This window comes from Miniopterus schreibersii (assembly GCF_964146895.1).
Source record: "Miniopterus schreibersii genome assembly, chromosome: 16".
In the NCBI taxonomy this organism is placed as follows: domain Eukaryota; kingdom Metazoa; phylum Chordata; class Mammalia; order Chiroptera; family Miniopteridae; genus Miniopterus; species Miniopterus schreibersii.
In genome coordinates this window covers 7,407,312-7,430,316 of record NC_138116.1, presented here as the reverse complement: position 1 = coordinate 7,430,316, position 23,005 = coordinate 7,407,312, and the positions used below count along the sequence as shown (strand labels likewise).

At 51.3% G+C, this 23,005-nt stretch overlaps 2 protein-coding genes across 14 annotated transcripts in view; both read left to right on the top strand.

Annotated features, from left to right (window-relative positions):
• Positions 1-1,388: 1,388 nt before the first annotated feature.
• Positions 1,389-18,157, top strand: AMZ2 (archaelysin family metallopeptidase 2). Of its 13 annotated transcripts, none has more exons than XM_081162626.1 (9): positions 1,402-1,584; positions 1,693-1,875; positions 9,356-9,449; positions 10,374-10,656; positions 10,946-11,119; positions 11,241-11,369; positions 14,187-14,347; positions 15,508-15,684; positions 16,671-18,157. In XM_081162626.1, the coding sequence occupies exons 4-9, from the start codon at positions 10,374-10,376 to the stop codon at positions 16,848-16,850; spliced, it is 1,104 nt and encodes a 367-aa protein (XP_081018752.1). In that variant the 5' UTR covers positions 1,402-1,584; positions 1,693-1,875; positions 9,356-9,449; the 3' UTR covers positions 16,851-18,157. The 13 variants fall into 13 exon arrangements, with proteins under 13 accessions (XP_081018749.1, XP_081018754.1, XP_081018752.1 ...); XM_081162620.1 differs by lacking the exons at positions 1,402-1,584; positions 1,693-1,875 and adding exons at positions 4,769-4,832; positions 9,759-9,849; XM_081162618.1 differs by lacking the exons at positions 1,402-1,584; positions 1,693-1,875 and adding exons at positions 8,464-8,562; positions 9,759-9,849.
• Positions 18,158-19,190: 1,033 nt separating this feature from the next.
• The window catches only part of ARSG (arylsulfatase G), a 79,860-nt gene continuing 76,045 nt past the window's right edge, over positions 19,191-23,005 (top strand). The window contains exon 1 of the mRNA XM_081162107.1: positions 19,191-19,662. The gene's annotated coding sequence lies outside the window, so the exon portion shown is untranslated. The remainder of the gene's footprint in view (positions 19,663-23,005) is intronic.

Below are 23,005 nucleotides of genomic sequence, written 5' to 3'. Positions count from 1 at the left end.
TTCTCTGTGAACATGGGCCATGGGAGCCTGGGCCATCCTCGCTGCGCTGGGTCACCCCAAGTGACACCCAGTGTCAGTGACCTGTGTTGTATTTCACCTGCCTCACTCTGTCTCGGGGTCTCGACCACAGCAAACGGCAGGATCCATTTCTTCAGGGTCTAAGTCAGAATCGTAATAAGCAGCGTTTATCGAGTGCTCACTCTATCTTATGTAATCCTCATAACAACTCTCTGTCCCGGTTTCAGAGACAAAGAAACGCCCTTAGAGAGGTTTACACGGCCTCCGTGTCCAGGTCCCACCCCCCAGCGAGCGGCACAGCTGGGACTCCAACCCAGGGCTTCTTCCCATGGTGACTGGACATTATTAACATTCCAGCAAACACCTTCTTTACACACAAATACACCCATATTTTTATGTAAATAGGCTCAAGTTATACATACTGTTGTGAAACCGTATTTTGTTGTTAATCTTCACGCGAGGATATTTTTCCATGGATTTTTAGAGAGTGGAAGGGAGAGAGGGAGAGGGAGAGAAACATTGATGTGAGAGACACATCAATGGGTTGCCTCCCGAACACCCAGGCGGGGGCCGGGGATCGAACCTGCAATCCAGGTACGTGTCCTTGACCTGATATCAAACCTACGGCCCTTCAGTGCGTGGGTCAATGCTCTAACCACTGAGCCACACCGGCCAGGGCTTGAAACCTTTTTAAAAACATTCAAGATCTCGGGGACATCCATGTATGTGCTCCTGGCTGCCATGCCATGAAATCATGCCTAGGAGAGCGTTGCGTGTTAACAGACACCTTGACAATTCAGAAAACAAGCTCAGGAAGACTCCAGATAAGCAATCCAAATATCAGGGAGAAATAGTCACCCTTGAAGGAAAGTAATGTCCTCACACCCTCTTACACCCATGTTAAGTAGAACCTTCTCGAGTTTGGGTTACACGAGCAGATGGAAGTTATTTGAGTTTCCATTTGAAATATTTCACCCAGGTGATTCCTGAATCAACAGAGGTGTGTGTATAAAAGGACAGACTTTAAATAGAAGAAAACTGGAGAGAGGGGGCTGCGAGGAAATAGGAGGAGACCCGAGCAGGTTAACATTTATCACCTGCTCTTTTGGGCGCCGGTGACTGTCAGGACTGTAGCCCTCCTGGGTGAAAACGATGGTCCCTCGAGGCTCTCTCCCTGAGAATGGACATCTCTCCAACCATTCCTTCCAGGGAGGGTTCCCGGCCTAGAGAGTCAAACCACTGCGGTGACTCACGCCAGCAGGCCCTTTGGTCAGAGGGCACTGATTTCCATAATTAGAACTTGTGACTGACGCTTCCAACCACGAGGGCGTATCACAAGCCCTTGTCCTGAGCACCGCTTCCTCGGCCGGAACCGCCCTGGGGGAATGTCAGGGCTCTGAGTGTTTGCCCCCGGGGGTTTCCCTGCGCTGGGACCAAGGTCACCTTCCTCCCACGATGAACGGCTAGTTGGAGGGGGCTTTTCCTGAGCCCGTCTTAGCCCTCTCAGCAGCCCCACGGGGTTCTTGCTGCCCCACTTTGTGGACAAGGACCCTGAGGTTCAGGGAGGTGAGGAATGCTGTGAGACCGGCTGTCGAGGGGTGTTGGTAGGTAGGGCCTCAACTTGAACCCGGGTCTGCTGACCGCGGATTCTGTTCTCTCTCCCATGACACCCAGGCCTGAGCCCCTAGAATATTATGAACTAGGTCGGTTTAATCGTCATGATCTCTGCAGAGTTCCCACAGCCAAAAAAAACACCAAGGTCTTTGGCCCGTGTCAGGGGGCCCCCCAGGGCTCCCCAGGGCCTGCTTGGCTAACTGGAGCCACTGAGCAGCCCGGAGAGAACGGTGACCCAGAAAGGTAAGGAGAGTTTCAGAAGGGGGTGCTCTGTGGTGTCAGATGCCAGGGGTGATAGGGCTGACAATCGCCACGCTGTGTTGTCACTTTGTGCCTTTGGTATGTGCTGTTCCCTCAGCCCGGACTCTCCTGTACTGGTCAGTCCGTACTTTTCAAGACTCAGCCACAACCATTGTGTTTCTCCCCGACAATGAAATATCATTATTGCTTAAAATATAACAGAATCGTTATTTTAAAAAAACACGATAAGTTTTTAAGCTAGTTTTACGCATACACATATGTAAATTTTATACCTAACGTTTATAATTTACATATTGTTGTATTTGCAGTTTTAGATATAAAACAGGTAAATTTGCATATTAAAAATGTAAAATGCCAAAATGGTACCCTACAATGTACAGATTTGGTAACTCTCATTTTCTCACTATATAGTAGATCTATTTTATGCTGATAGTATAGAGTTAAATAAATATTTTAAATAAAGTTTTAAAAAATATAAAACTAGTAAATGCTCATTGCAAAAAAATTTAAACAGTACTAAAAATAGGTAAACAGCACACAAGGCTCTCCTTCTAAATCTAGAGAGAGCCATCGTGACTGTTTTGGCAAACATCTTCACACACACACATCGTGATATAAATACGCTCAATTTCTATATACTGTTCTGAAAACTTTTTAAAAAATTCAGCAAGGTCTTGGTGACATTCTTCCATGTTAAATGAGATCAGTCTTTTAAATGACTACCTAACATTATTGTGAGATTTATTTGACTGAACTACTAAGGATGGACGTTCATTTTTAGGTTTTGGGATTGTGGATGATGCTGTGATGAGCATCCTTGTATGTAGAATATTCTTTCTGGACTAAGCATGAAGTCTATGGAAAAATCAGTGTGTCTGATTTTGGAGGCCCCGCATTATGACAATTATGTAAAAAATGTACCCACAGAAATGTCTAAAAGTTGAGCCACTGTTCACACAGATCATTTCCGGGCAGAGGCACCAGGAGCGGTTTTGTTCGTCTGCTCTGCTGTCCTTCCAGATGTTTCTCTCACACACCTGTCTTACTCCGTCTTCACTGCCTTGACTCAAGTAGAAATGTGTTTTTGGCCCTGGCCAGTTTGGCTCAGTGGTTAAAATGTCTGCCTGTGGACTGAAGGGTCCTGGGTTCGATTCTGGCCGAGGCCAGGTACCTCGGTTGCGGGCTCAGGCCTCAGCCCCAGTCGGGGCTCGTGCGGGAGGCAGCCAATCGATGTGTCTCTCTCACGTCGATGTTTCTCTCTCTCTCTCTCTCTCCCTTTCACTTTCTTTGAAAAGCAATGGAAAAAATATCCTCGAGTGAGAATTTAAAAAAGCCCAACAAAACGAAATGTATTTCTACATTGCACAAGAAATGTGTTTTTTTTAATCACTCAAGTGTCACCTCTGGTGACCTCCTCTTTCCTGTTTCCTCTACCACACTCAGTCCGTCGCTGGCCACTCTCCGCTGTGTCTGCACGTCCCCCCCATCCTGTCCCTGAGTCGGTGCCAGCGGGACCCCACAGGTGTTCAGTGGGCGCTGCCGACGGACTCGGAGGGCGAACTGGAGGCCAGGTACTCATGGCTCGTGGTCCTAGGGTCGCCCCCTGGGATGGCATCTGCCCTGGACACAGCCTGGGCATTTTCGTGTTTGTCACTCCCAGCTTGTGAGAAAGAAGCCTGGAAGGGGTGACACAGGGGCAAGGAGGCCTTCCAGCCTCGGACACATCAGAAGCCCGGGAGCTCTTGCCACCTCCAGGCGGGCAGCCACCTGTGCTCAGCTCCCAGCAAAGACCCGGCCAGAGGGAAGCTCGGTGCTTCTGGGCAGCAGGTGTCCCCGCCCCCAGACGGCCTGAAAGGACACAGAGGATGTCTTCATGTTTTCCGTAGAGGTCACTGACTGACTGGGCTCCATGACGTTAGCTTAGAGCTGAGACGCTTCCTCTTTCGTTTGCGTCTCACTCAAGTCCTCCCCGCCCCCACCTTCGTGGAGCCTGAAAAAGGGGACCGTGCAGGCAAAGTTCAGGCTTTCAGATGCAACCGCAGCCAGGGGTGTGCACGGCGGGCCTGCAGCGGTGGCTGGGGAAGCCACCCGGGGGGATCACGGCATCCCCCAGCGGTCGCCGAGGCCGCCCGCCCTGCCCTGCCTTCCTCCCCTCGAGCCAACTGTCTCAGCTGCCACCCAAGGAGCCCTGGAGGCTGCAGAGGATTCTGCGGATCCCAATTCCTCTTTTTCAGGGAGTGACATTCTTAAAGTAAAAACTCGAGTCTGCTTTTGCCCAATTTGTCGAGTTTATTGTATGCATTGGCAAGGCACATATAGACACGCATATGTGTATAATCGATACACCACACACACGCCAGATTGTGGGAGCTTTCGGAAACTGTTGGCACAGAAAATAACTTGCCTGACGACATCAAAGACCTGAGAAAGAGGCCACTGCACCAAGGGCCCGAGTGACTGACTGCTTAGCAATTTGCAGCCTCACGGATGATAAGCATCTATTTGCACCAGTAAGTTGAAGTAAAAAAAAAAAACTGTAGCTGTTTGTTCTGGGAAACAGTAACTGAAGTCACAAATCATAAATAATAAAAGAGAAAAATCCTCTTTTCACCTAATGGACTGAATGATTTCTTGCTTTGCGTTCCGGCTAATGGCCTCTCTCCCTTGGCACGACCGGAGCTGGCCCATTACAGGCAAGTCAGGCCGCGGCTCGCAAGCAGGACATGGTCCAACAGATCATTTATAAGGTGGCTGTTTGGAAGGCAGAATGTGCTTTCCCTGGAAACCATCATGCCGGGGTGACCGGTTTTCAGGTTCACTGGCTCAGTGCTTAACCCTCACTGTGCCTGGTCTCAGTGGGGCAGGTTTCTGCAGCGCACAAGGGAGGAAACAAGTCAACTCTCTCCACCTGTAGCCCTGGCTCTGAGTACAATTTAAATGTAAGTCATCTTTCTTTTCCATCTCCCCAGCTCCCTTGTGGCATTCAGGTCCCCGGACTAACCCCCTGGATCACAGGGCCCTCCCCAATCGCTGGGCCGCTCTCCTGCTGGGAGACTCTTGACCACAAATCACCTGCCTGTTGGTCCCCACTTCCTGACCAACCAGGCTACCATCTCCTCCGCTCAGCTGATGCCAGCTTGGGGCTAGAGAAAAAGCCAGCTGAGCAGATACGCATTCAGACTAGCAGATGAATGACTGAAACCCTTCTAATTTATTCTCATGGTAAAACTCGCCAGCTGTGACCTTTGAGAGTCATTGTGGGCAGTAAGGTCTAAGGGGTGAGAAAAAGGGGGTTAAAAGTGCAGAATCTGCACACTCGTCGGCGGGACTCTGAGGCTGCTTGCTGCACCCGGCGTCCAGAGCACTGGCAGGCAGTCAGGAAAGAACCCTTCCTTGGGAAAAGCGGGATGGTCACGGGTTCAGACGCTGGGTGACTGATCTCCCCTCAGTGAATGAGCTGGTTCTCTGGCCACCCCTGAGAACCCCCAGTGGGGAAACCACTTGCACACGCACAGAGCCACCCGCCAGCTTTCTATGCCTCGTGATGAAATCCTAACAGGCAGCCCAGGATTGCCAGATGCTTCTGGGAAGTTCTAACATGAAAACAGAAAACAGACAAACAAACAACAGGAAACAGCTGAACAAAACTTCAGAAGTCGTATAGTTAATACCCAGAGAGAGATCGGAGAAGATATCTTACCCGCCGAAGGAGAAAAGCTGCGACGTGAGCAACCGCAGCAAGAAAGGGCTTCTGGCTATTAAAGAATACGCTGTTTGAAAAGAAATATTCAAAAGAAAAGAGAGAAGCTAACTGATGAAAACTTCGGAAAATAGTGCAAAACGATAGATGGAAAAATATGAAAGAAAAGAAAAATAGAGGAAAGTCCCACATCCAGCAACAAATGGAGGAAAGGAAATTGTCAAGAAATAGTACAAGAAAATTTCTTAGAATTTAAGCAGTTTGAGTGCAAAATGAAGAATTCCTGGTAATGAATGCAACGAATTGAATGAAAACCTAATGAGTACCTTTTAGGTTCCAGACACCTTGAGTGGAAGTTTTTACCCTTGAGCATCTCACAGTCTAGAAAGGGAGATATTTTAAGAACTAGGCTCCACTCATGTGACAAGGACAGTGACAGCAGATAGGCACAGGACAGTGACCTGGCAGAGGAGGGAGTTTTGTCCTGGGGGAGGTTGGGTTGGGGAGAGCGTTACTGCAGAGGCGATAACTGAACTAAAGAAGCCTCTCCGGATGTTGGAGGCCATTCAACCCACAGGCAGAGTCCAGAGTTACTCACTGGATGCCTAAAACTCGGTGAGGCCGGTGCTCTTACTATCTGTTGTACAAACCGGGGGAGAGATTCCTGAGAGGTAAAATAACCGATTCAGGTCGAGTGCTAACAGGTGGAGGCTCTAGGGTTCAAACACAGACCATCCTCTTAGCCCCCGGGCCACACTGCCTCTCGGGACAGCTGGAGAAAGGCATTCAGTCAAAAGGCACAGCGCCCAGGAAAGCCCACTACCTCTCAGGCGCGGCAAGACGGGTGCGTCAGTGCTCTCAGAGGTTTTTAAGAACAGGTGGGGTATGAACACACTTTATGGAAGAACTGGGTTCAGGTAAGAGTGGATTTGAGCACTGCGGTCAAAGAACAAACGTTGAGGTTTCATTCCAGGATGAACAAACGAGGCTCAGGCAGGGGTGGGGAATGTCTGGCCCTCAGGCCATAGAGGCCTGGCCCGGCCAAGGCCACCGCAGGCGGGACTCGGAACTCAATAAACCTAGGAGCATTTTTCATAGCTAATTTTTAAAAATATATATCTTTATTGAGTTCAGAGAGAGGAAGGGAGAGAGAGAGAGAAACATCAATGATGAGAGAGTCGTCATTGATGGGCTGCCTCCTGCACGCCCGACTGGGGATCGAGCCCGCAACCCGGGCCGTGTGCCCTGACCAGGAATCAAACCTCAATCTTCTGGATCCTAGGTCCATGCTCAGTTGCTGAGCCACGCCCGGCCAGGCTCATAGCTAATTTTTAAGTTGATAATTCTGCATGGCTCGAGAATGACGTCATAAATATCCAAATGGCCCTTGGCAGAGAAAAGGTTCCCCACCCTGGGGCTGAGGCAATCAACCGAGTTTCAAAGATCAAACGTCCAAGGGGTTAAGGGCAGGGAAGATAGGAAGAGAAGTGCTGAGGTCATCAAGGTTGTGCGTGTGCGTGTGCGTGTGTGTGTGTGTGTGTGTGTGTGTGTGCGCGCGCGCGTGCGTGCGTCTTGGAGATTGGGAAGAGGAATTTGGATGGAGAGACACAAGTGTAGTAAAATGCGCTGAACTTCAGAAGAATAGAGGGTGCTCCGCAGCGGTGGGACAACGGCTTGGGCCGAAAAACAGGGCTTGGAGTGTATTTGAGTGAAGGCTGAGAGGTGAGAAGCGACCACCGGGAGGAAAGCTGCGGGCCCCTTCAGGGGAAGGTCTTGGAAGAGAGGCGGTGGGCGGAGGTGGGGGTCTGAGGGTCAGGGCTGTGATGGAGCAGGGCTTCCCGGGGTCCTCTGTAGGAACCGAGTGGAGAGCATGGGCGAGCCGGGAAGATGAGCTGAGCTGGACAGGAGGAGGGCATGGGGGCTCGTCCGCAGGCTGGCTGGGAGAGGGGGTGCCCGCTAGGTCGCGCCTTGTCCTTGGCAGCACCCAGCTGATGAGCCAGCCTGACCAGGCACCACGCCCTGACGTCTGATGGGCGGTGGGATCGGGAGGGGCTGCAGAGCGGTGGGTCAGGGCATCCTCTGCTTCCATACGCTCAGCCTCCCAGGGCCGGAGGCGGCCCGAGGGGTCGGAGCTCTCTCCTCTCCTCTCTTCTTGCAGATGGGAACCGCAAGGCTCGGGAAGGGTAGGAGGCCTACCCAAGGCCACTGCGCTACTGCAGTCCTCGTGTCCCCCGGGGACCTGCTCTGTTCCCCAGCCTCGCCCCGCCAGACGCGGAGGCACCGAGGGACGCCTCCGGGGCGAAGAGAAGCCCCGCCGGCGTCCTTGGGCCCAGACGCCGCCTCCGCGCCGCCCACCGCTCCGCGCGCTGCACCTGCAGGTGGCGGCTGAGGCGGGCGCTGCCCCCCGCGCCCCGGCCGTTGCAGCCGCCGCGAGCAAACGGAGAAGGGAAAGTCCAGGGGTGACCGCACCGGGGAGCGCGCGCCGGGGCTGTGCGTCAGCCTCCGGCCACGGCTGACTTGTTTGGGACCAGGCTGGCGCAATGAGTCACTTTTCAAACCCACGGCCCAGCGAGCACAGTCACAGACATGCAAACCCGGCCGCGCCGACGCCGCCCCCGGGGGAACCGCGGCCCCGCGCGCAGGGCGCCTCGCTCCAGCTTCCCCGCGGCCCCGCGCGGCCCTGGAGGGACTGGAGGCGGCGCCCCCGTGAGGGCCGGGGAGGCGCGGCGACCGCGGGGGCCGCCTCCGGCGCCTCGTCGCCCCCTGGCGACCCTCTGCGCTTGGAGACGGGGCCGCGCGCGGCGTTAGGACCCGGGCTCCCGGGAGAGGCCGCTGGCGGCTCAGGGGCGTGGCGAGGGCGCGGCGGGGGCGGGGCGGCTCCAAGGGGCGGGGCGCGAGGAGCGGCTCCGGGCGCCGGGGCGCGTGGCCGTGCGCAATGAGCAATGCGCAAGCGCCCGGGGGCCGCGGCGGTAGGCCGGCGGTCTGGCGTCTTCCCGGCCGGGCGGGGTGCAGGCACTGGGGTGGGCGCCCCCCAGTGGGGCTGGGTGCAGGTACTTCGGGTGGGCGCCCCCCAGCGGGGCGGGGTGCAGGTACTTGGGCTGGGCGCCCCCCAGTGGGGCCGGGTGCAGGTACTGGGGTGGGCGCCCCCCAGCGGGGCGGGGTGCAGGTACTTCGGGTGGGCGCCCCCCAGCGGGGCGGGGTGCAGGTACTTGGGCTGGGCGCCCCCCAGCGGGGCCGGGTGCAGGTACTGGGGTGGGCGCCCCCCAGTGGGGCCGGGTGCAGGTACTGGGGTGGGCGCCCCCCAGCGGGGCCCGGGCCGCGGGGAGGCGGAGGGCGGGCCGGTGGCCGTCGAGGCGGCGCGCGGAGGCCGTGGGAGGGGCAGCCGCCGGGGAAGCTGCGAGGACGGCGGGGGCGGAGGAGTCTGGGGGGGGCGGGGAGGGAAGGCCCGGCCCGGCCCGGCCCGGCCCGGCCCGGCGGGAGAGTCCTCGGGGAGTAAAAACAAAGCAAGAGTCCCCGGGGGAGTCCCCTCCCCAGCCCCAGCCGGGGACCCGGTCGCGTCTGCCCCGGGCGGAGCTCCCTGCCCGTTGCTATAGGCAACCAGCTCCGGTGACCGACTTGTCCCCGGTTTTGGCGCTGGCAGGATGGCGGGCCCGCAGCCCCCGGCCCCCATGACCCTATTCTGCCTCCTGGGGCTCCACCCAGCGTAGACCTGGGAGGCTTTTTAATATCAGGCTTCTTTAACACTACTATTTTTAACATTAGGGTGAAGACACCCCGCACACCACCGTCCCGACCGGCCCTGCCATGCCCGTTCCTGTGAACTAAGCGCTGCCGCGGGGGCGCGCCCTGCCCGAAGGTAGGGAGGCCGCGGGGGGCGCACCGGGCTCGGTGCCCTGCCCGGTGGATGGCAGGTTCCAGCCCGGCTTTGGAGCAGTGAGGGCGGCTCTGCGCTCCCGTCGGAGCCTTGACAGCAGAGTCCAGTTTGGGAGTTTCTCCCACACTCTGGACCCCTCCTCCCCTTGCCCAGGGTTTTGGATATCCAACCAGAACAGCCATTAGCTTAAATTTTCCCATCAGTTGTCTACCATTAAGTTGGGAAAATCTAGCTAGAAAGTACCAGAGGTTCCAGACAGAGATGTCCAATTTTTTTCCTTTTCCAATTCAGAAAGCCTCGTGGTGGAACAGCTGTTTAACCCCCTGAAACAGGATGAAAGCTCTACCTAAAAACAAGATATGAAGGGAAGACACCTGTCATTGTGAGACTGGCTTCTGATTAGTCACTGATGTCTTCCCTGGGGTTGACATGACCTTGTGACGATAAACCTCAGTGGCTGCAGTTAAATCACAGAACCAGCGGTTCTTACATTAGCTAGTTCTCTGTCTGGCCTTGGACACCTTTGAGTCACACCGGGAAGGATGAGTATTTCTCATGTGGCCATACTGAGTCAATTCATCACATCGCTATTATTTCCCAAACAACAGGAGGAAATTGGAAATCCAGGTCATGCTCTTATGGGTGACCCCTGGTTTTTCCAATGGGATCAGATTCCGTAAGAGATAAGAAACGGATTTCATGACTTTATTTTCACTTTTTCGGTTACCCTCCCCAAGAAATTGATTGGAAACGGGGAAAGCAAACTGTAGCTTGGTGTGGCCTCTCTAAGGCATAAACAGACGTTCCATTTGGGGAGGAATCAGAGATGTACGTGGAGGATAGGTAGATTGAAGTCTCCAGGGTGGATATACGTTTTATGTGTGACTAGCTGTGTCTTCTTGGTAGATGAAAACAGTACGGCACTCGGAACAGACACTTAGAACAGCTCTCATCTCAAAGAACCCAGCGCTTGTCGCCCAGTATGAGAAGCTCGATGCTGCAGAACGGCGTCTGATGAACGAAGCTTTCCAGCCAGCCAGTGGTCTCTTCGCACCCATTTCCTTGCATTCTCAATCGGATTGGATCGCCTCCCATCCTGAGCCTCCCCAAGACTTTGAACAGTTTTTCAGCGATCCTACCAGAAAGACACCCTCCCCAGAGAAACACATTATTTATATCCAGTGCATTGGTATATATTGTAATGTGCCAGATTTGGTTTGCCTGTGCAGTTGGTGCCGTTGCCTGCGATCGTTTGGGCTGTTGATCTAATCCAGTGGTGGAAGCTTTTAGCCAAACTGCCTTAAAAGGGGGGCATTTTTATTTCTTTCTAATTCATGTTCATATTAATGAATGATAAAGGTGTTTTGAAAGTTTAGAGTTGGTTTGTTGCTAATTCCAAATTTATAATTATAGACAGGCAAAGACTGACCATTTTAATTGTCCTAACGTCTGTCTTTAAATTTTCTTCCATGTTGTAGGATCTCTGGGAAACACCACAGTTATCAGTGAAGAGTACGTTAAGTGGCTCAAGGGCTATTGTGAAGCATTTTTCTACGGCTTGACAGTAAAACTCCTAGAACCGGTTCCCGTCTCTGCAACGGGGTGCTCCTTTAGAATCAATGATAACACAAAGAACCTACAGATACATGCAGGTGAATCAGGCAGCTTTACAGTTTTAACCGAATAAAGGGTGTGGAGATATGTGTGTGTGTGTGTGTGTGTGTGTGTGTGTGTGTGTGTGTACATAACACATGTGTGTATCTTTTTGAATAGGGCACATCCTGAAGTTCTTAAAACTGAAGAAACCTGAAGATGCCTTCTGTATTGTGGGGATAACAATGATCGATCTTTACCCCAGGGACTCCTGGAATTTTGTCTTTGGACAGGCCTCTTTGACAGACGGTACTCCTTTTTGGCATTGTTTGTAGAAACTTTTTGAGAATATTTGAAGATGTTGAAAGAGGGAAAAGCTCCATTATAATTTTGATACTTAACACTGTATGTTTCCGGTGCAGCATTGTGCTCTCCCGGGACATGTACTGTTGATACATTCCCCTGGTCTGAGTTCTTCCCCAGGTTGGCCGTTCACTACCTGGATGACCTTGAAGTGAATAATACCTACTTTGCGGGGTCATTTTGAGATAATTTATATGGAAGTGCCGATGCATAAAAAGTGTATATATATGCCTGGCACATACGCAGGCGCTCAGAGCAACAGATGGGAAATGTAAGTAATTTGGTAGCAAGGTGAATTACATAAATTAAGGATATTTGAACTGCCATTAGCGTAACTGCAAATCTAGCTAATTGTTTTTTAACTCTTTGTAGTCATCTTGCATAGATGGAATAGCCATGGGCTGCTTTATAAGTGTATGCTTATCCCGTGTCTTATTTTATTTTAAAAGAAAATAATGTTATTTTAAAAAGTAAACTTCAGGCTTTGATTTGAGATGTAATAAACTTTGACTCATTAGGAACCCTGCATGGTAATATTGGGGGTGGGAAAGGATCCAGAAGAAAATAATATTTTTGCCTAAATAATATTTTTGTCTTCCCTTCTCTTTTCCCACATGTCCTTTTTTTTTTTAAATCCTCAGTCCAGAATATGTTTATTGATTTTAGAGAGAGGGAGGGAGAGAGAGACAGAGACAGAGACAGACAGAGACAGAGACATCGATCAGTCACCTCCCGTATGTGCCCAGCCTAGGGATCGAATCCACAACCTTTTGGTCTACGCGGCGACACTCCAACCAACTGAACCACCCGGCCAGTGCCCATATGTCCATTTTTGCTCTATTTGTCTATCTTTATCTCCAGGGTCTGAGACTGTTTGAAGGGGAAAGGACCAGGGAAATAAGGGGAGTGGCTATCTATCTGTATTCTGGATTTGGGTTGGTGAGTAGGTACCAGGGCCTATAATTTATGAGTACCAAGTTTATGGACTGTTTGGATGACACATTAGCTTCTCTCTCTGACAAATTTTTCTATTAGATATCTCCTTCTCTAACCCATTCATCAGAGGTAGGGGCGCAGGGAACTACCCCTTTATCCTCAGTACTCTATTACATTCTTATACACCCCCCATGACCCTATCAGTACACTCTCTTGGAGACTCAGGTCACTGCTGTGTTCCCAAGTTCTGTATCAGCTACTTTTCTATCCAATATAAACTTGTATCAGCTAAATTTTTTACCTTCCCTTTTATTTTTAACCTGGTAGAGATGGAAACATTTTTAAAAATTAAAACTGTTTATGTAGCTATTGCTAGCTAATTTATCTGGTACATTTGAGGAGGTCAGGAAGCATTCCTCCAAAATGTTCCTACTTTAATTTTTTTTAAGTCTCTTAAATATTCCATCACATAGGAGAACTAGTTGTAAGCTAGCAACATTGATCTGCCAGGCAGCGAAACAGTATCCTACAGGTCACTATTCTCTCCGGTTTACAAAGGATCGTGTTTTAAATTGAGAAATACTTAATTACAAAGAAAATAGTCTTGTAGTTGTAGAATTGTTAGAATTCTTACTAAAGGTATTTAGTGAAATATGTCCACACTTCTTTGGCCAGAGGAGGTTACTTGTTCATGTGAGTGGATTCAACTTTTTTTCTTAACTTCCAAAATGTTGTCTTCTCCCTAAATTTCAAATACTAGTGGACACTTTCCAAGGGTGGGACAAGGAAGGTTCTTTTTTGGGCAGACTTACTATGAAATCATTTCTGTAACCAAATCGCCCCTTACAGCTTTCAAATAAGAACGGAAAGAGAGGCATAAATAAAAGTGGTAATGTAAACAAGTCGAGTTATAAAGCAGTCCCTGCTAGAGTGGGTTGAAAATCGCACTCTGCCTCCATGTGTGTGAAGGCGGCTTAGACGAGCCTGAGACCTGACACAGGAAGCCAGTTACGAGAGGGCTTATTCTGGTCACCCGACTCCAGCGGCGTAATAGAGCTGCGCTGCGCTGGGCGGGGGGGTCTGTCTTCTGTCCAAAGGCATGGGCCCAAGTGTGATCTCCAAGGCGCCCGGGGCAGTGGCTGGGCAGTTTCCCCAGTAGCTGGCATGAGGGGCTACAGGCGCCCTCACTGACACATAGGGCACGGAAATCTGTTTATCGTGTTTGCGTTTTTTTTAATTTTTTCTGTTGCTTTTCAGAGAGAGAGAGAGTGGGCGGGAGAGAGAGAGAAAACACATTGACGGTTGCCTCCCGCACACACCCCAACCAGGGCCAGGATCAAGCCTGCAACCACGCGAGGTACGTGCCCTTGGCCAGAATCAAACCCGGGGCCCTTGGGTCCGCGGGCCGGCGCTTTGACCACTGAGCCAGACCAGCCAGGGCTAGCGTGGTCTTACAGGGGGACATCGTGCGCGTGGTTGTTCGTGTGATCATTTTCGTTGCTCCTCCTGGAGTACTTGATGTGGGCTCTTTTTGCAGAAAAAGACTTCTTTTGTGGGAAAACAAAACCCTCTGGAATGTCCAGTTTGTCAAGAATTTGACGTCAAAACCATTGAGTTTTGCCGGGCAGGACAGACTGGATAGTAGAAGAAGGTTTCGATAGGGACTCGGGCAGAATCTTCCTTGGTCTTGGCAAACCTTACGTGTGTTGGGCGCCGTGAGCGCTCGAGTCCAGACTCGCTCTCCCTGACCCTGCGCCCTAGCAGGCCCTCTGCGGTCTTTCCTTCGGGAGCCTTGCTCTCATCCTGCTGTCGCCTGTCGTCTTGCAGGTGTGGGGATATTCAGCTTTGCCAGGTATGCCAGTGATTTTTACAGCTCAAGCTATCAGGGCAGAGTGAAGGCGTCGCAGAGGACATCTTCCAGCGGCTACCCGGTGTTCAACTACCACACTCCTGCAGTGACTAGCGTTTTGCTGCTCCGGTCCTGTAAGGTGAGTTGTTTGCGAGTCCGGTAGGACTATCTTTAAAGAGATCTTAATTCCCTCAATAGTACATTAACACTCCTTAAGGTCATTATAAATGAGTTTGTATCATTTGTATACTTTCGGTGGCCATTGCTTGACTGAAATTATCAATAAGAGCAATTTAAATGGATACGTTAATGTAGAACCTTACAGTGTCTGTGCCAGTTTTTGGTCCTGTTGGTTATACGCAGCCTTGGCTTTACCCACCCCCTCACCAGCAGTTTAATTGCAGAATTCTGGCATGAGTAGGTAACCTACCCTTTCAGGCTGCTGTGGTCGTCAGGTAAAGCTGCCTTCCTGGGGCCTGGGGGATCTGTGCTTTCTGGCCTCTCAAGGACAGTGGCCTTCCTCTTGGTCTCCAAGCTACCTTCTACTGCGGTCAGTTCTACTGACACAGTTCCTGATGTCTCCCCCACCACTGCTCTTTGGAAAGCCTGTCGCCTCATTTTTTCCATTTCCCATTGCCAGGGACATAGGCTTTTCTGCTTTCACCAGTACCACCTGTGGGGTTTGAGAACTACACCTCACAGAGCACTGTTTTCAGTGTACATTCCTGCATCAGCACCGCCGCATGTGATCGTTAACATGCAGGTCAAGCCCCTCCTCCCCGACCTACTGACGCCACCTCTGGGGGAGGGCCCCAGAATTTAAATGGCTACACGTACCCCACTGCTCTAGAGCACTGGCTCTCGACCAGGGGCAGGGTCACCACCCAGGGCTCTTTGGGCAATATGGGGAGACATTTCTGGTTGTCACAGCTGGGGAGTGGCTGCTACTGGCATCTAGTAGGTAGAGGCCAGGGATGCTGCTAAGCGTCCTACAGGGTACAGGATAGCCTCCTTGCCCCAAAGAAAGATCCCACGCAAAGTACCGAGATTTGAGAAAGCCTGGTGTCAAGATTGAGAAAGCCTGGTCCAGAGGTAATTAAGTGGTTATGTACAGTGAGGAAAGCAGTAAGACTTTTAAGGAAATGAGGGGTTAAGTCTTTGGGCAGATTTGAAGTTTTGGTGATGATGGTAAGGGAGCTGATTCCTGCAAATTTGTTCCTTGGAAAAGGAAGAAAAGGGGTGTGTAACTTATTGTTGACAGTGGTGGTGCAATAAAGCCTCAATGTGAATGTCTTGCAGACTTTAACCCACGAGATTGGACACATATTTGGACTTCGACACTGCCAGTGGCTGGCATGCCTAATGCAAGGCTCCAACCACTTGGAAGAAGCCGACCGGCGCCCCCTAGATCTGTGCCCTATCTGTTTACGCAAGTTGCAGTGTGCTATCGGCTTCAACATTGTAGAGAGATACAAAGTAAGTTGGGGGGAGGGTAGTCAAAAAGGGGGAAGTGGTCAGATAAGTAGCAAACTACGATTTTTCTATTAGGCCTGTATCTGGAGCTGCCATTTATCAGAGGAAATTAATGCAGAGATAAGCAGGAAACTGTGGTTTAAAAAAAAAAACATATAAAGAAATATCCTCCTTAAAAACTTTGACTTGCCTCTGAGTGCCTTACGCTTTAGTTCAGTGAGCAGTGGTGGAAGAGGTGTCTGTATTTGCCATTCGTTTACAAGAGAGCCTGAATTTTCAGAACAGAATTAGTATTTATATGTGTGCAAAGTTCGTTTTTAAAAACTATATGAATATGTGGAGGTGATTTACCTTACCAAATATGGGACAGAGGTATGGTAGTCATTAGGAGGAAAAGACGATTTTAAGAAGGAAGAGGGAAGGTACATCATCTCAGTAAGTGGGATCTGTGTGTGTCCACGTGTGCCCACAGACATCAGTATACAGTTAAGCACTCACGGGTATAGCCATTCATTCAGGTGACTGCAGTAGACGTCTGCGTGTACCTTCATGTACATTTGCCTGCCCTTAGCTGTGTGTACACTTACGTATGTGCTCACTTCCATATACGTACACAGTCACATCAAATAAAAAGCAGTTGAGTGCCTTGTGGAACATTTGGCAAGTTGAGAAAAGAATAATTATAATAATTCTCCCACCCTAAAAAGCGGTGAGGATTGGCATGGTTACCTTTAATCTTTTCTCCTACGCATGCTTGTGACTGTAATTTACGGTCGTAGTTTGCATGTTTGGGGATATGTTCCTTCACTCAATGTGTCAGCATACGTGCTTTTTTCATACTCATAACTGTCTCTATCAGATGGGACGCCTTCCTGGGGCATCTCAGTCACCGATTCAGAGCACCTGATTTAGAAGCCAGTGTTCCTCTCTTCCTAAAACTATTTTTGCTGTGCTTGGTTCAAATACTAACCTCCTTTCTTCCTTCCAAGGCGCTGGTGAGGTGGATTGATGATGAATCTGCTGACACACCCCAAGTCACCCCGGGACATCGTCGTGAGGAGAAAGTGAATTTGCCCAAACCTGTGGAAGCCTTTAAGGAGTGGAAAGAATGGATAATAAGATGCCTTGCTCTTGTCCAAAGACAAGAGCCTTCCACTAGGAGTAATTAAAATAAATACTTGCACATTGCTCTTTCTTTTGGGTGGAGTGTTTCACTGGACTACACTGCTTACTGATTCTGCCCTGTATCAAAGCAACACAGCAGAAGCACCTGTAAAGCACCTGAACTTGACATGAGGCTCATTTTGAATGAAAAAAACTCAACTCTTTCTTCTGTCCTAGTAGCCTGGTCTTTGTCAGCGAGCACATCCGTTGCGATATGTTTATGTCTCCTGAGAGAGCTAGGACCAGCAGTAACTAGTAAGTAAGTAAACAGTGTAAACAGCTGTATAGGATTTCCCAGGACCCTACTTCCCAGGGGGTGGTTTGTGCTTCAGTTTTTCAAAAGAGGTGCTCCTCCCACGTTAGACCCACGAGGCCACTCTCCCCGGTCACCTTCTGTTCCTTTTCTGTGATTTTCTCTACCCTCTGGGCTGCCTTCCCTCCTGTTTTTCTTTGTTCATTGTCAGTTTCTACCTGAAACAAGCCTCAGCTTGTTTCCAATTTCAGCCGCTTAAGAATGTGACCTCCTTTCTAGAAGATTTGCAAGTGACAGTAAGAGTGGTAACTGTGCTACACCAGCCTGGGGTGGTGGTCATGGTGGGGGGTCCATTGCAATCGTCAGCTTTAACTGACAGTCATTTGTGAGGCTTCTTGCAAATAATTTGTTGTAGTGGTGCTTGTGAGTGCTGCACTTTTCCTGTGGGCTTAGAGCAGCAGTGGGTTCATTCCTACAATAATCTTTCTTGCGTCCACAGCAAGTGTTTACTTGAGGGGGGGGAGTGTGCTGGGATTACCCTCCGTGTGCCAGCAATGCCCGGGATGGCCCATTGGGTTGGGAATGTTGGCTGCATCTCGACGGTGGGGACCAGGATGCAGTCCTCAGAGGTGACGCAGTGCACCGAGTGGCTTCCCCTGACCTCCACGCCCCGGCTTGATGAGACCTCTGAGTCATTTAGGAGATGGTGGTTTGCTGGGGACTGAGCGTTGGTCACGCAGTAGAGAAGAGAAATCGCGGAGCATGGGCTCTTGTGGATTGTTACAGGTTTTACTTCCCGAACAGTGTGTTTTTCTCTAATGTGCTTTTAATTATTGTTCATTCTGTTCGGTTTTCTTCCATTTTCCTACAAGGTAAATGCAGTTTGAGTCCCGTAGGTCAGTGTCACTGCACTTTGCTTTATTGTGCTTTCCACCTATTTCATTTTTTTTAGTGAACTGAAGGTTTGCGGCGACTTGTGTCATGGAAGCCTGTTGATGTCATCTTTCAGTAAGGCTCAGATGATGGTTTTTTAGCAATAAAGTCTGTTTCAATTAAGGTACCTCCATTGTTGTTTTTTAAGACCTAATGCTAATGCACACTTTATAACAGACCACAGGATAGTGTGAACACGACTTTCACACGCACTGGGAACCCCAAACATTCATGTCCCTCACTTGATCGCAGTTTCCTTTCCTGCCGTGGCCTGGCTCCGAACCCCCGTGTCCGGGGAACCCCCGTGTCCGGGGAACCCCCGTGTCCGGGGAACCCCCGTGTCCGGGGAACCCCCGTGTCTGAGGTGCGCCTGCAGTTACAGCGCTGCCTGGACCCGGACTCGGCAGGGGCGCGTCTCCGGGGGTCACGGTTATTCAGACGAGACCAAAGGCCCATTCGCACCTACTCTGCGCTGGGAGACCAGGAAAAAGGTATCAGACGCGTCGTTTGGTTTTGTTAAACGCTGGACAAGCGTCAGCCGACGCCCCGCACTGCCCGGCTGGTCCCGTGAAAGCTGCGCGTAACTGGCTCGCGGGATGTGCGCGCTTAGGGGCGACTTCTTAGGTTACGGTTTAAAATACAACGTTTACTGCAACTCGATTTCACGTCCCGTAGGTAACCTTGTGGTCGCCGGACCGCAAACCCACGCAGGCTCCGCTGTGCGGGTGGGGAACGCGCGGGACGCGCAGGCGGAGGGAGCGGGGCGACCGACCCGGCGTCGCGCCCGCGTCCGGGGAGGGCTCGGGGCGGCTCACGCCGTCCACGCCGCCGGGCCTGCGGGCGGGGGGAGGTTCTGCGGGAGGTTCTGGTCCGCTCGCCCTCCGACCCGCAGCCTCCCCGGATCCGAACGCTGGTTACCCCCCGCCCGCGCGGCCCCGGGGCGGGCGCGTCCCTCCCGGAGCGAGCGCGGCTCCGCCCCGCCCCGCGCGCCGGCCCTGCCCCCAGGAAGCGGCGCGCGCGCGCGCCCGGCCCGAGGGAGCGGCCCCGCACCCACCGCGGCCCCGCGCCCCCGGCGCGGCCCCGCCCTCCGCCTCGGGGCCCGAGCCCTCCCCCCGCGGGCCGGGCGCGGCTGGTGACCCCGCCCCCGGGGCCGGGCCTCTGCTCCCGCGGGCCGCTCGGTCCGCTGCACCCCAGGGGGCCTCGGGCGCTCCGTCGGCTGCACCCCGGGGGGCCTCGGCCGCTCCGCGTGGCGAGCGGGCCCGCGTGGCGTCTCTGGTGCAGCGCGCGGGCAGCGCCTTCCGAAGGAGTCTGGCTCTTGGCCGCTTCCTCCGCCCCGTCCCGACGGGCAGTCCGGAGCAGAGCCGCCCGATCCAAATCCCAGGGCCCGCGGCGTCATTTAAAAGTGTCCGGGAGCCACGTTAGCAGATGCGAAAGGACACGCGTGAAACGACCTTCCGCTGCGTACATTTTCTGTAATTCCGCGCCTCCAGAACACAGAACGCCGTCTCAGCGCGCGGTTAATACGCAAGGTGCCGAGCTCCTCTGCGCTCCGCCCTCGTGCCGAGCCCTCGACGCGGCGACTGCGCCCGTTCCAAGGGCCCCCCGCGGCCGGCGCGCGGCCCCGGCTCCAGGTTAGTACCGCTGGGTCCTGCACGTGGCGAGATGGGCCTGTGGAGCTGAATCAACAGGAGAGAAAACCTTTCTGTTTGAGGAGGCGGCCCCGTGGGGCGCCGCCCGCCCCCGCGGCGCAGCGTGTTGACATCCAGGCCGCGAGGGGGTGCGCGCGGGGGGCGCCTCGAGCCGGCGCTGACCCCCTCAGATCTTGCTGCTGCTCTCGGTGGCAGGTGGTTTTTACCCTCTGCTCCTGTTGCCAGAGGCTTGGCATTCCCCGCACACGCGTTTCACTTTTGGCGAGCAGAATTGTAAAGTGTTTGTAAGGTGAGTGTTGCCGAGTGCATTTCGCAGGTGAGGAGACAGGCCCCAGGTAGCTAAGGAAACTGTGCGGTGACACCAGTGGCAGAAGTGAAGCCAGGTCCCTGGCTCCCTGCTTTCCGGCCCTGCTTTGTTCCAAGATCCAGGAAAGTACTTGCTGACAGTTGAGGCATTTAAAAAAAAACATCATGGAAAAATGTTTTACCTTAACCTACTGGAAACAGGTTAGGTGAAAACAAAGTCTGCTCCAGCAGTGTGCAAACCCTGAGTCCCCATTTGCATACCACCCAGTGGTCATTTCTTCCCGCTGTTTCGTCTCTGGTGGATCTATGTTTCCTTCCCTACACCTGGCCCACACATGTAGGACATTGTCACCGAGCACGTGGAGACCCATCTCAGACGTGGGGCTTGTAGGCTTTGAGCACAGTGCTTTGTGTCCTGGGCCCGGGTGGCCCAAATGCTTCACAGCGGCACCAGGTACTCTTGAGCTGTAATCGTGAATTTTTCTCTTGTAAAAGTCAATGAAAAACAAAGAACTCACACCCAGCCGGCGTGGCTCAGTGGTTGAGCCTTGACCTATGAACCAGGAGGTCACGGTTTGATTCCTGGTCAGGGCACATGCCTGGGTTGTGGGCTCGATCCCTGGTAGGTGCCTGCGGAGGCATCTGATCGATGACTGTCATTGATGTTTCTCTCTCTCTCCCCCTCTCCCTTCCTCTCTCTGAAATCAGTAAAAACGTGGGTGTTTTGTTTTTTTTAAAAAGAACTCATTCATTCAACAATGTGTTTGGAGCATCATCTGCTATGTGCCAGGCCCTGCTCAAAACCTTGGGCATGCAGCACTGAAGAAAAACCTGGTTCTCTAACGTACCAGTGGAAGAGACAGATGATAAAGGAGCCAACAGATGCTTTTATAACATCATGTCAGAGTAAAAGGATAGAAACGAGCACTGCTTTGGAGAGGATAGTGAGGCTTCCTCATGGGTGACCTTTGGAGGGCACCAAATTGAAGTGTTACATCAGGTACACATTAAGGGAAGGGTGCGCCAGGCAAAGGGAACCAAAAATGCCAAGGCCTGATTCTTGTGATTTCAAGGAGTAGTAGGAAGGCCGGTACAGCCAAAGTAGCAAAACCAAGAGGAGCGGGGAAGGTTATAGCCTCCATGGGGCCGTACATGAAGGATTTTTTTTTAAACGTCTTTATTGATTGAGAGAGAGGAGAGGGAGAGAGAGAGAAACATCAATGATGAGTCATTGATCGGCTGCCTCCTGTACGCCCCCCACCGGGGATGGAGCCCGCAACCGGGTCATGTGCCCTGACCCGGAATCAAACCCATGATCTCCTGGATCCTAGGCCGATGCTCAATTGCTGAGTCACACTGACTGGGCAAGGATTGGGTTTTAAATGTGATCATGTCTGGCTTGTGCTTTAAAAGGATATTGTAAGGCGGCCGTCTGGGGAGCGAAGGCCGTGGTGCAGCGGGTGGGTGTGTAGGAAGAGTGAAAGCAGGTAAGCAGGCTAGAAGATTAGTGCAATAATCCAGCTAAAGTGACATTGGCTTGGATCAGGGGTACTGGTAGTTTGGCAAAAGCAGTCGGGCTCTGGATGTATTTAGGAAGTAGAGCCAGTAGGACTTGTGGAGGCACAGGTTTGGAGAGCAGGATTAAGAGTTCTGTTGAGGACTTGTTCAATTGGAAATGCCTAGTTGTCACCCATCTGCTTGTCACATGGGCCTGTATAAGTCCAGAGCTCAGTGACAAAGTCTGGACTTAGTGCAGGAGTTGACAATGCGGAGGAGGTACTTAAAGTTTTGGCCGAATTCTAGAAGTGTAAGTTGCTAGAATAGTTGGTGTGCTTGTTTTGTTTGTTTGTTTTTTTCTTGAGTTGCTGGAAAGGCATATAAATAATATAACTACATAACCACGGTTTGTATTTTCTATCAATAATTTTGGTGAGTTATATTTAAAATGCCTTTATAGATAGAGGTGTGGGGTATCAGTTTTGGTATCTGATTTCCCCTGAGAAAGTGCATAGTCACTGAAGTAATTTCGATTTGGATATGAGAAGTTATTTAACGTGAAAAATAAAGTTGCAAGTTTCTTGTCCCTTGGGTGGCTCTGCACTCTGAGGCAGTCAATACAGAAACAGAACACCAGGGGGCGCTAGGTTCCTTACTTATAAAACAGTGGCTGGCCCACCTGTTGGAGCTTGTAGCCCTCACTTCTGTTAACACCTGTATCGAAGACAAATCTAAGGTCAAGGACAACATCTCTTTTCTCAGCACAATGCATACTTGTAGGAGTGACCTTTAAGCATGTAACATGCCTGAAGAGACTTTAAATTGGCAATTTAAAGTAATGCTCATTACCATTTAAAAATTCAAAGGAGACGGCCTCCAAGCTCTAGATCCCTATTAGCGAGTCTCACATCTGGGAGCTTTTGAAAATGATTCACGATCATTTCTTTATGAATTTTAGAATATTTGAGGAGTACAGAAATGTAAATATAATAAATACTTCCCAATGACTTCAGTGTTGACCTGGACTATGGGAACCCTGACTGAAAAACCATTTTCTTTCTTTTTTTAAAAAAATATATTTTTACTGATTTTAGAGAGAGAGGAGGGAGGTGGGAGAGAGAAAGAGATAGAGAGAGAGAGAGAAGAACTTCCATTGCTGCCTCCCATATGCACCCAGACCAGGAACAAACCTGTGACCCTTTGGTGCACGGACCGATGCTTCAACCAACTAAGCCATAGCGGCCAGGGGATCTATGTATCTGTTTTTATGATATTAGGTAGCATGTTACATTCCACATTGTTGTTCTTTCTCAAGGTTGCTGTGGCTATTTGGGATCCTTTGTGGTTCTCTATAAATATTTGGATTATGTGTTGTAGTTTTGTGAAAAATGCCGTTGGTATTTTGGTAGGGTTTGCATTGAACTTACAGATTGCTTTGAGTAGTTAGCACGTCTTAACGATGCTAATTCTTTCTATCCATGAGCACACAGTATATGCTTCCATTTATTGGTGCCTTTCTTCC

Excerpts from the sequence above, each read along its gene's own strand:
- AMZ2 (XM_081162623.1), top strand. The coding sequence starts at position 10,374 with ATGAAAACAGTACGGCACTCGGAACAGACACTTAGAACAGCTCTCATC. Across the intron at positions 11,120-11,240 it reads GAACCTACAGATACATGCAG|GGCACATCCTGAAGTTCTTA; the intron begins GTGAATCAGGCA and ends CTTTTTGAATAG. Across the intron at positions 11,370-14,186 it reads ACAGGCCTCTTTGACAGACG|GTGTGGGGATATTCAGCTTT; the intron begins GTACTCCTTTTT and ends GTCGTCTTGCAG.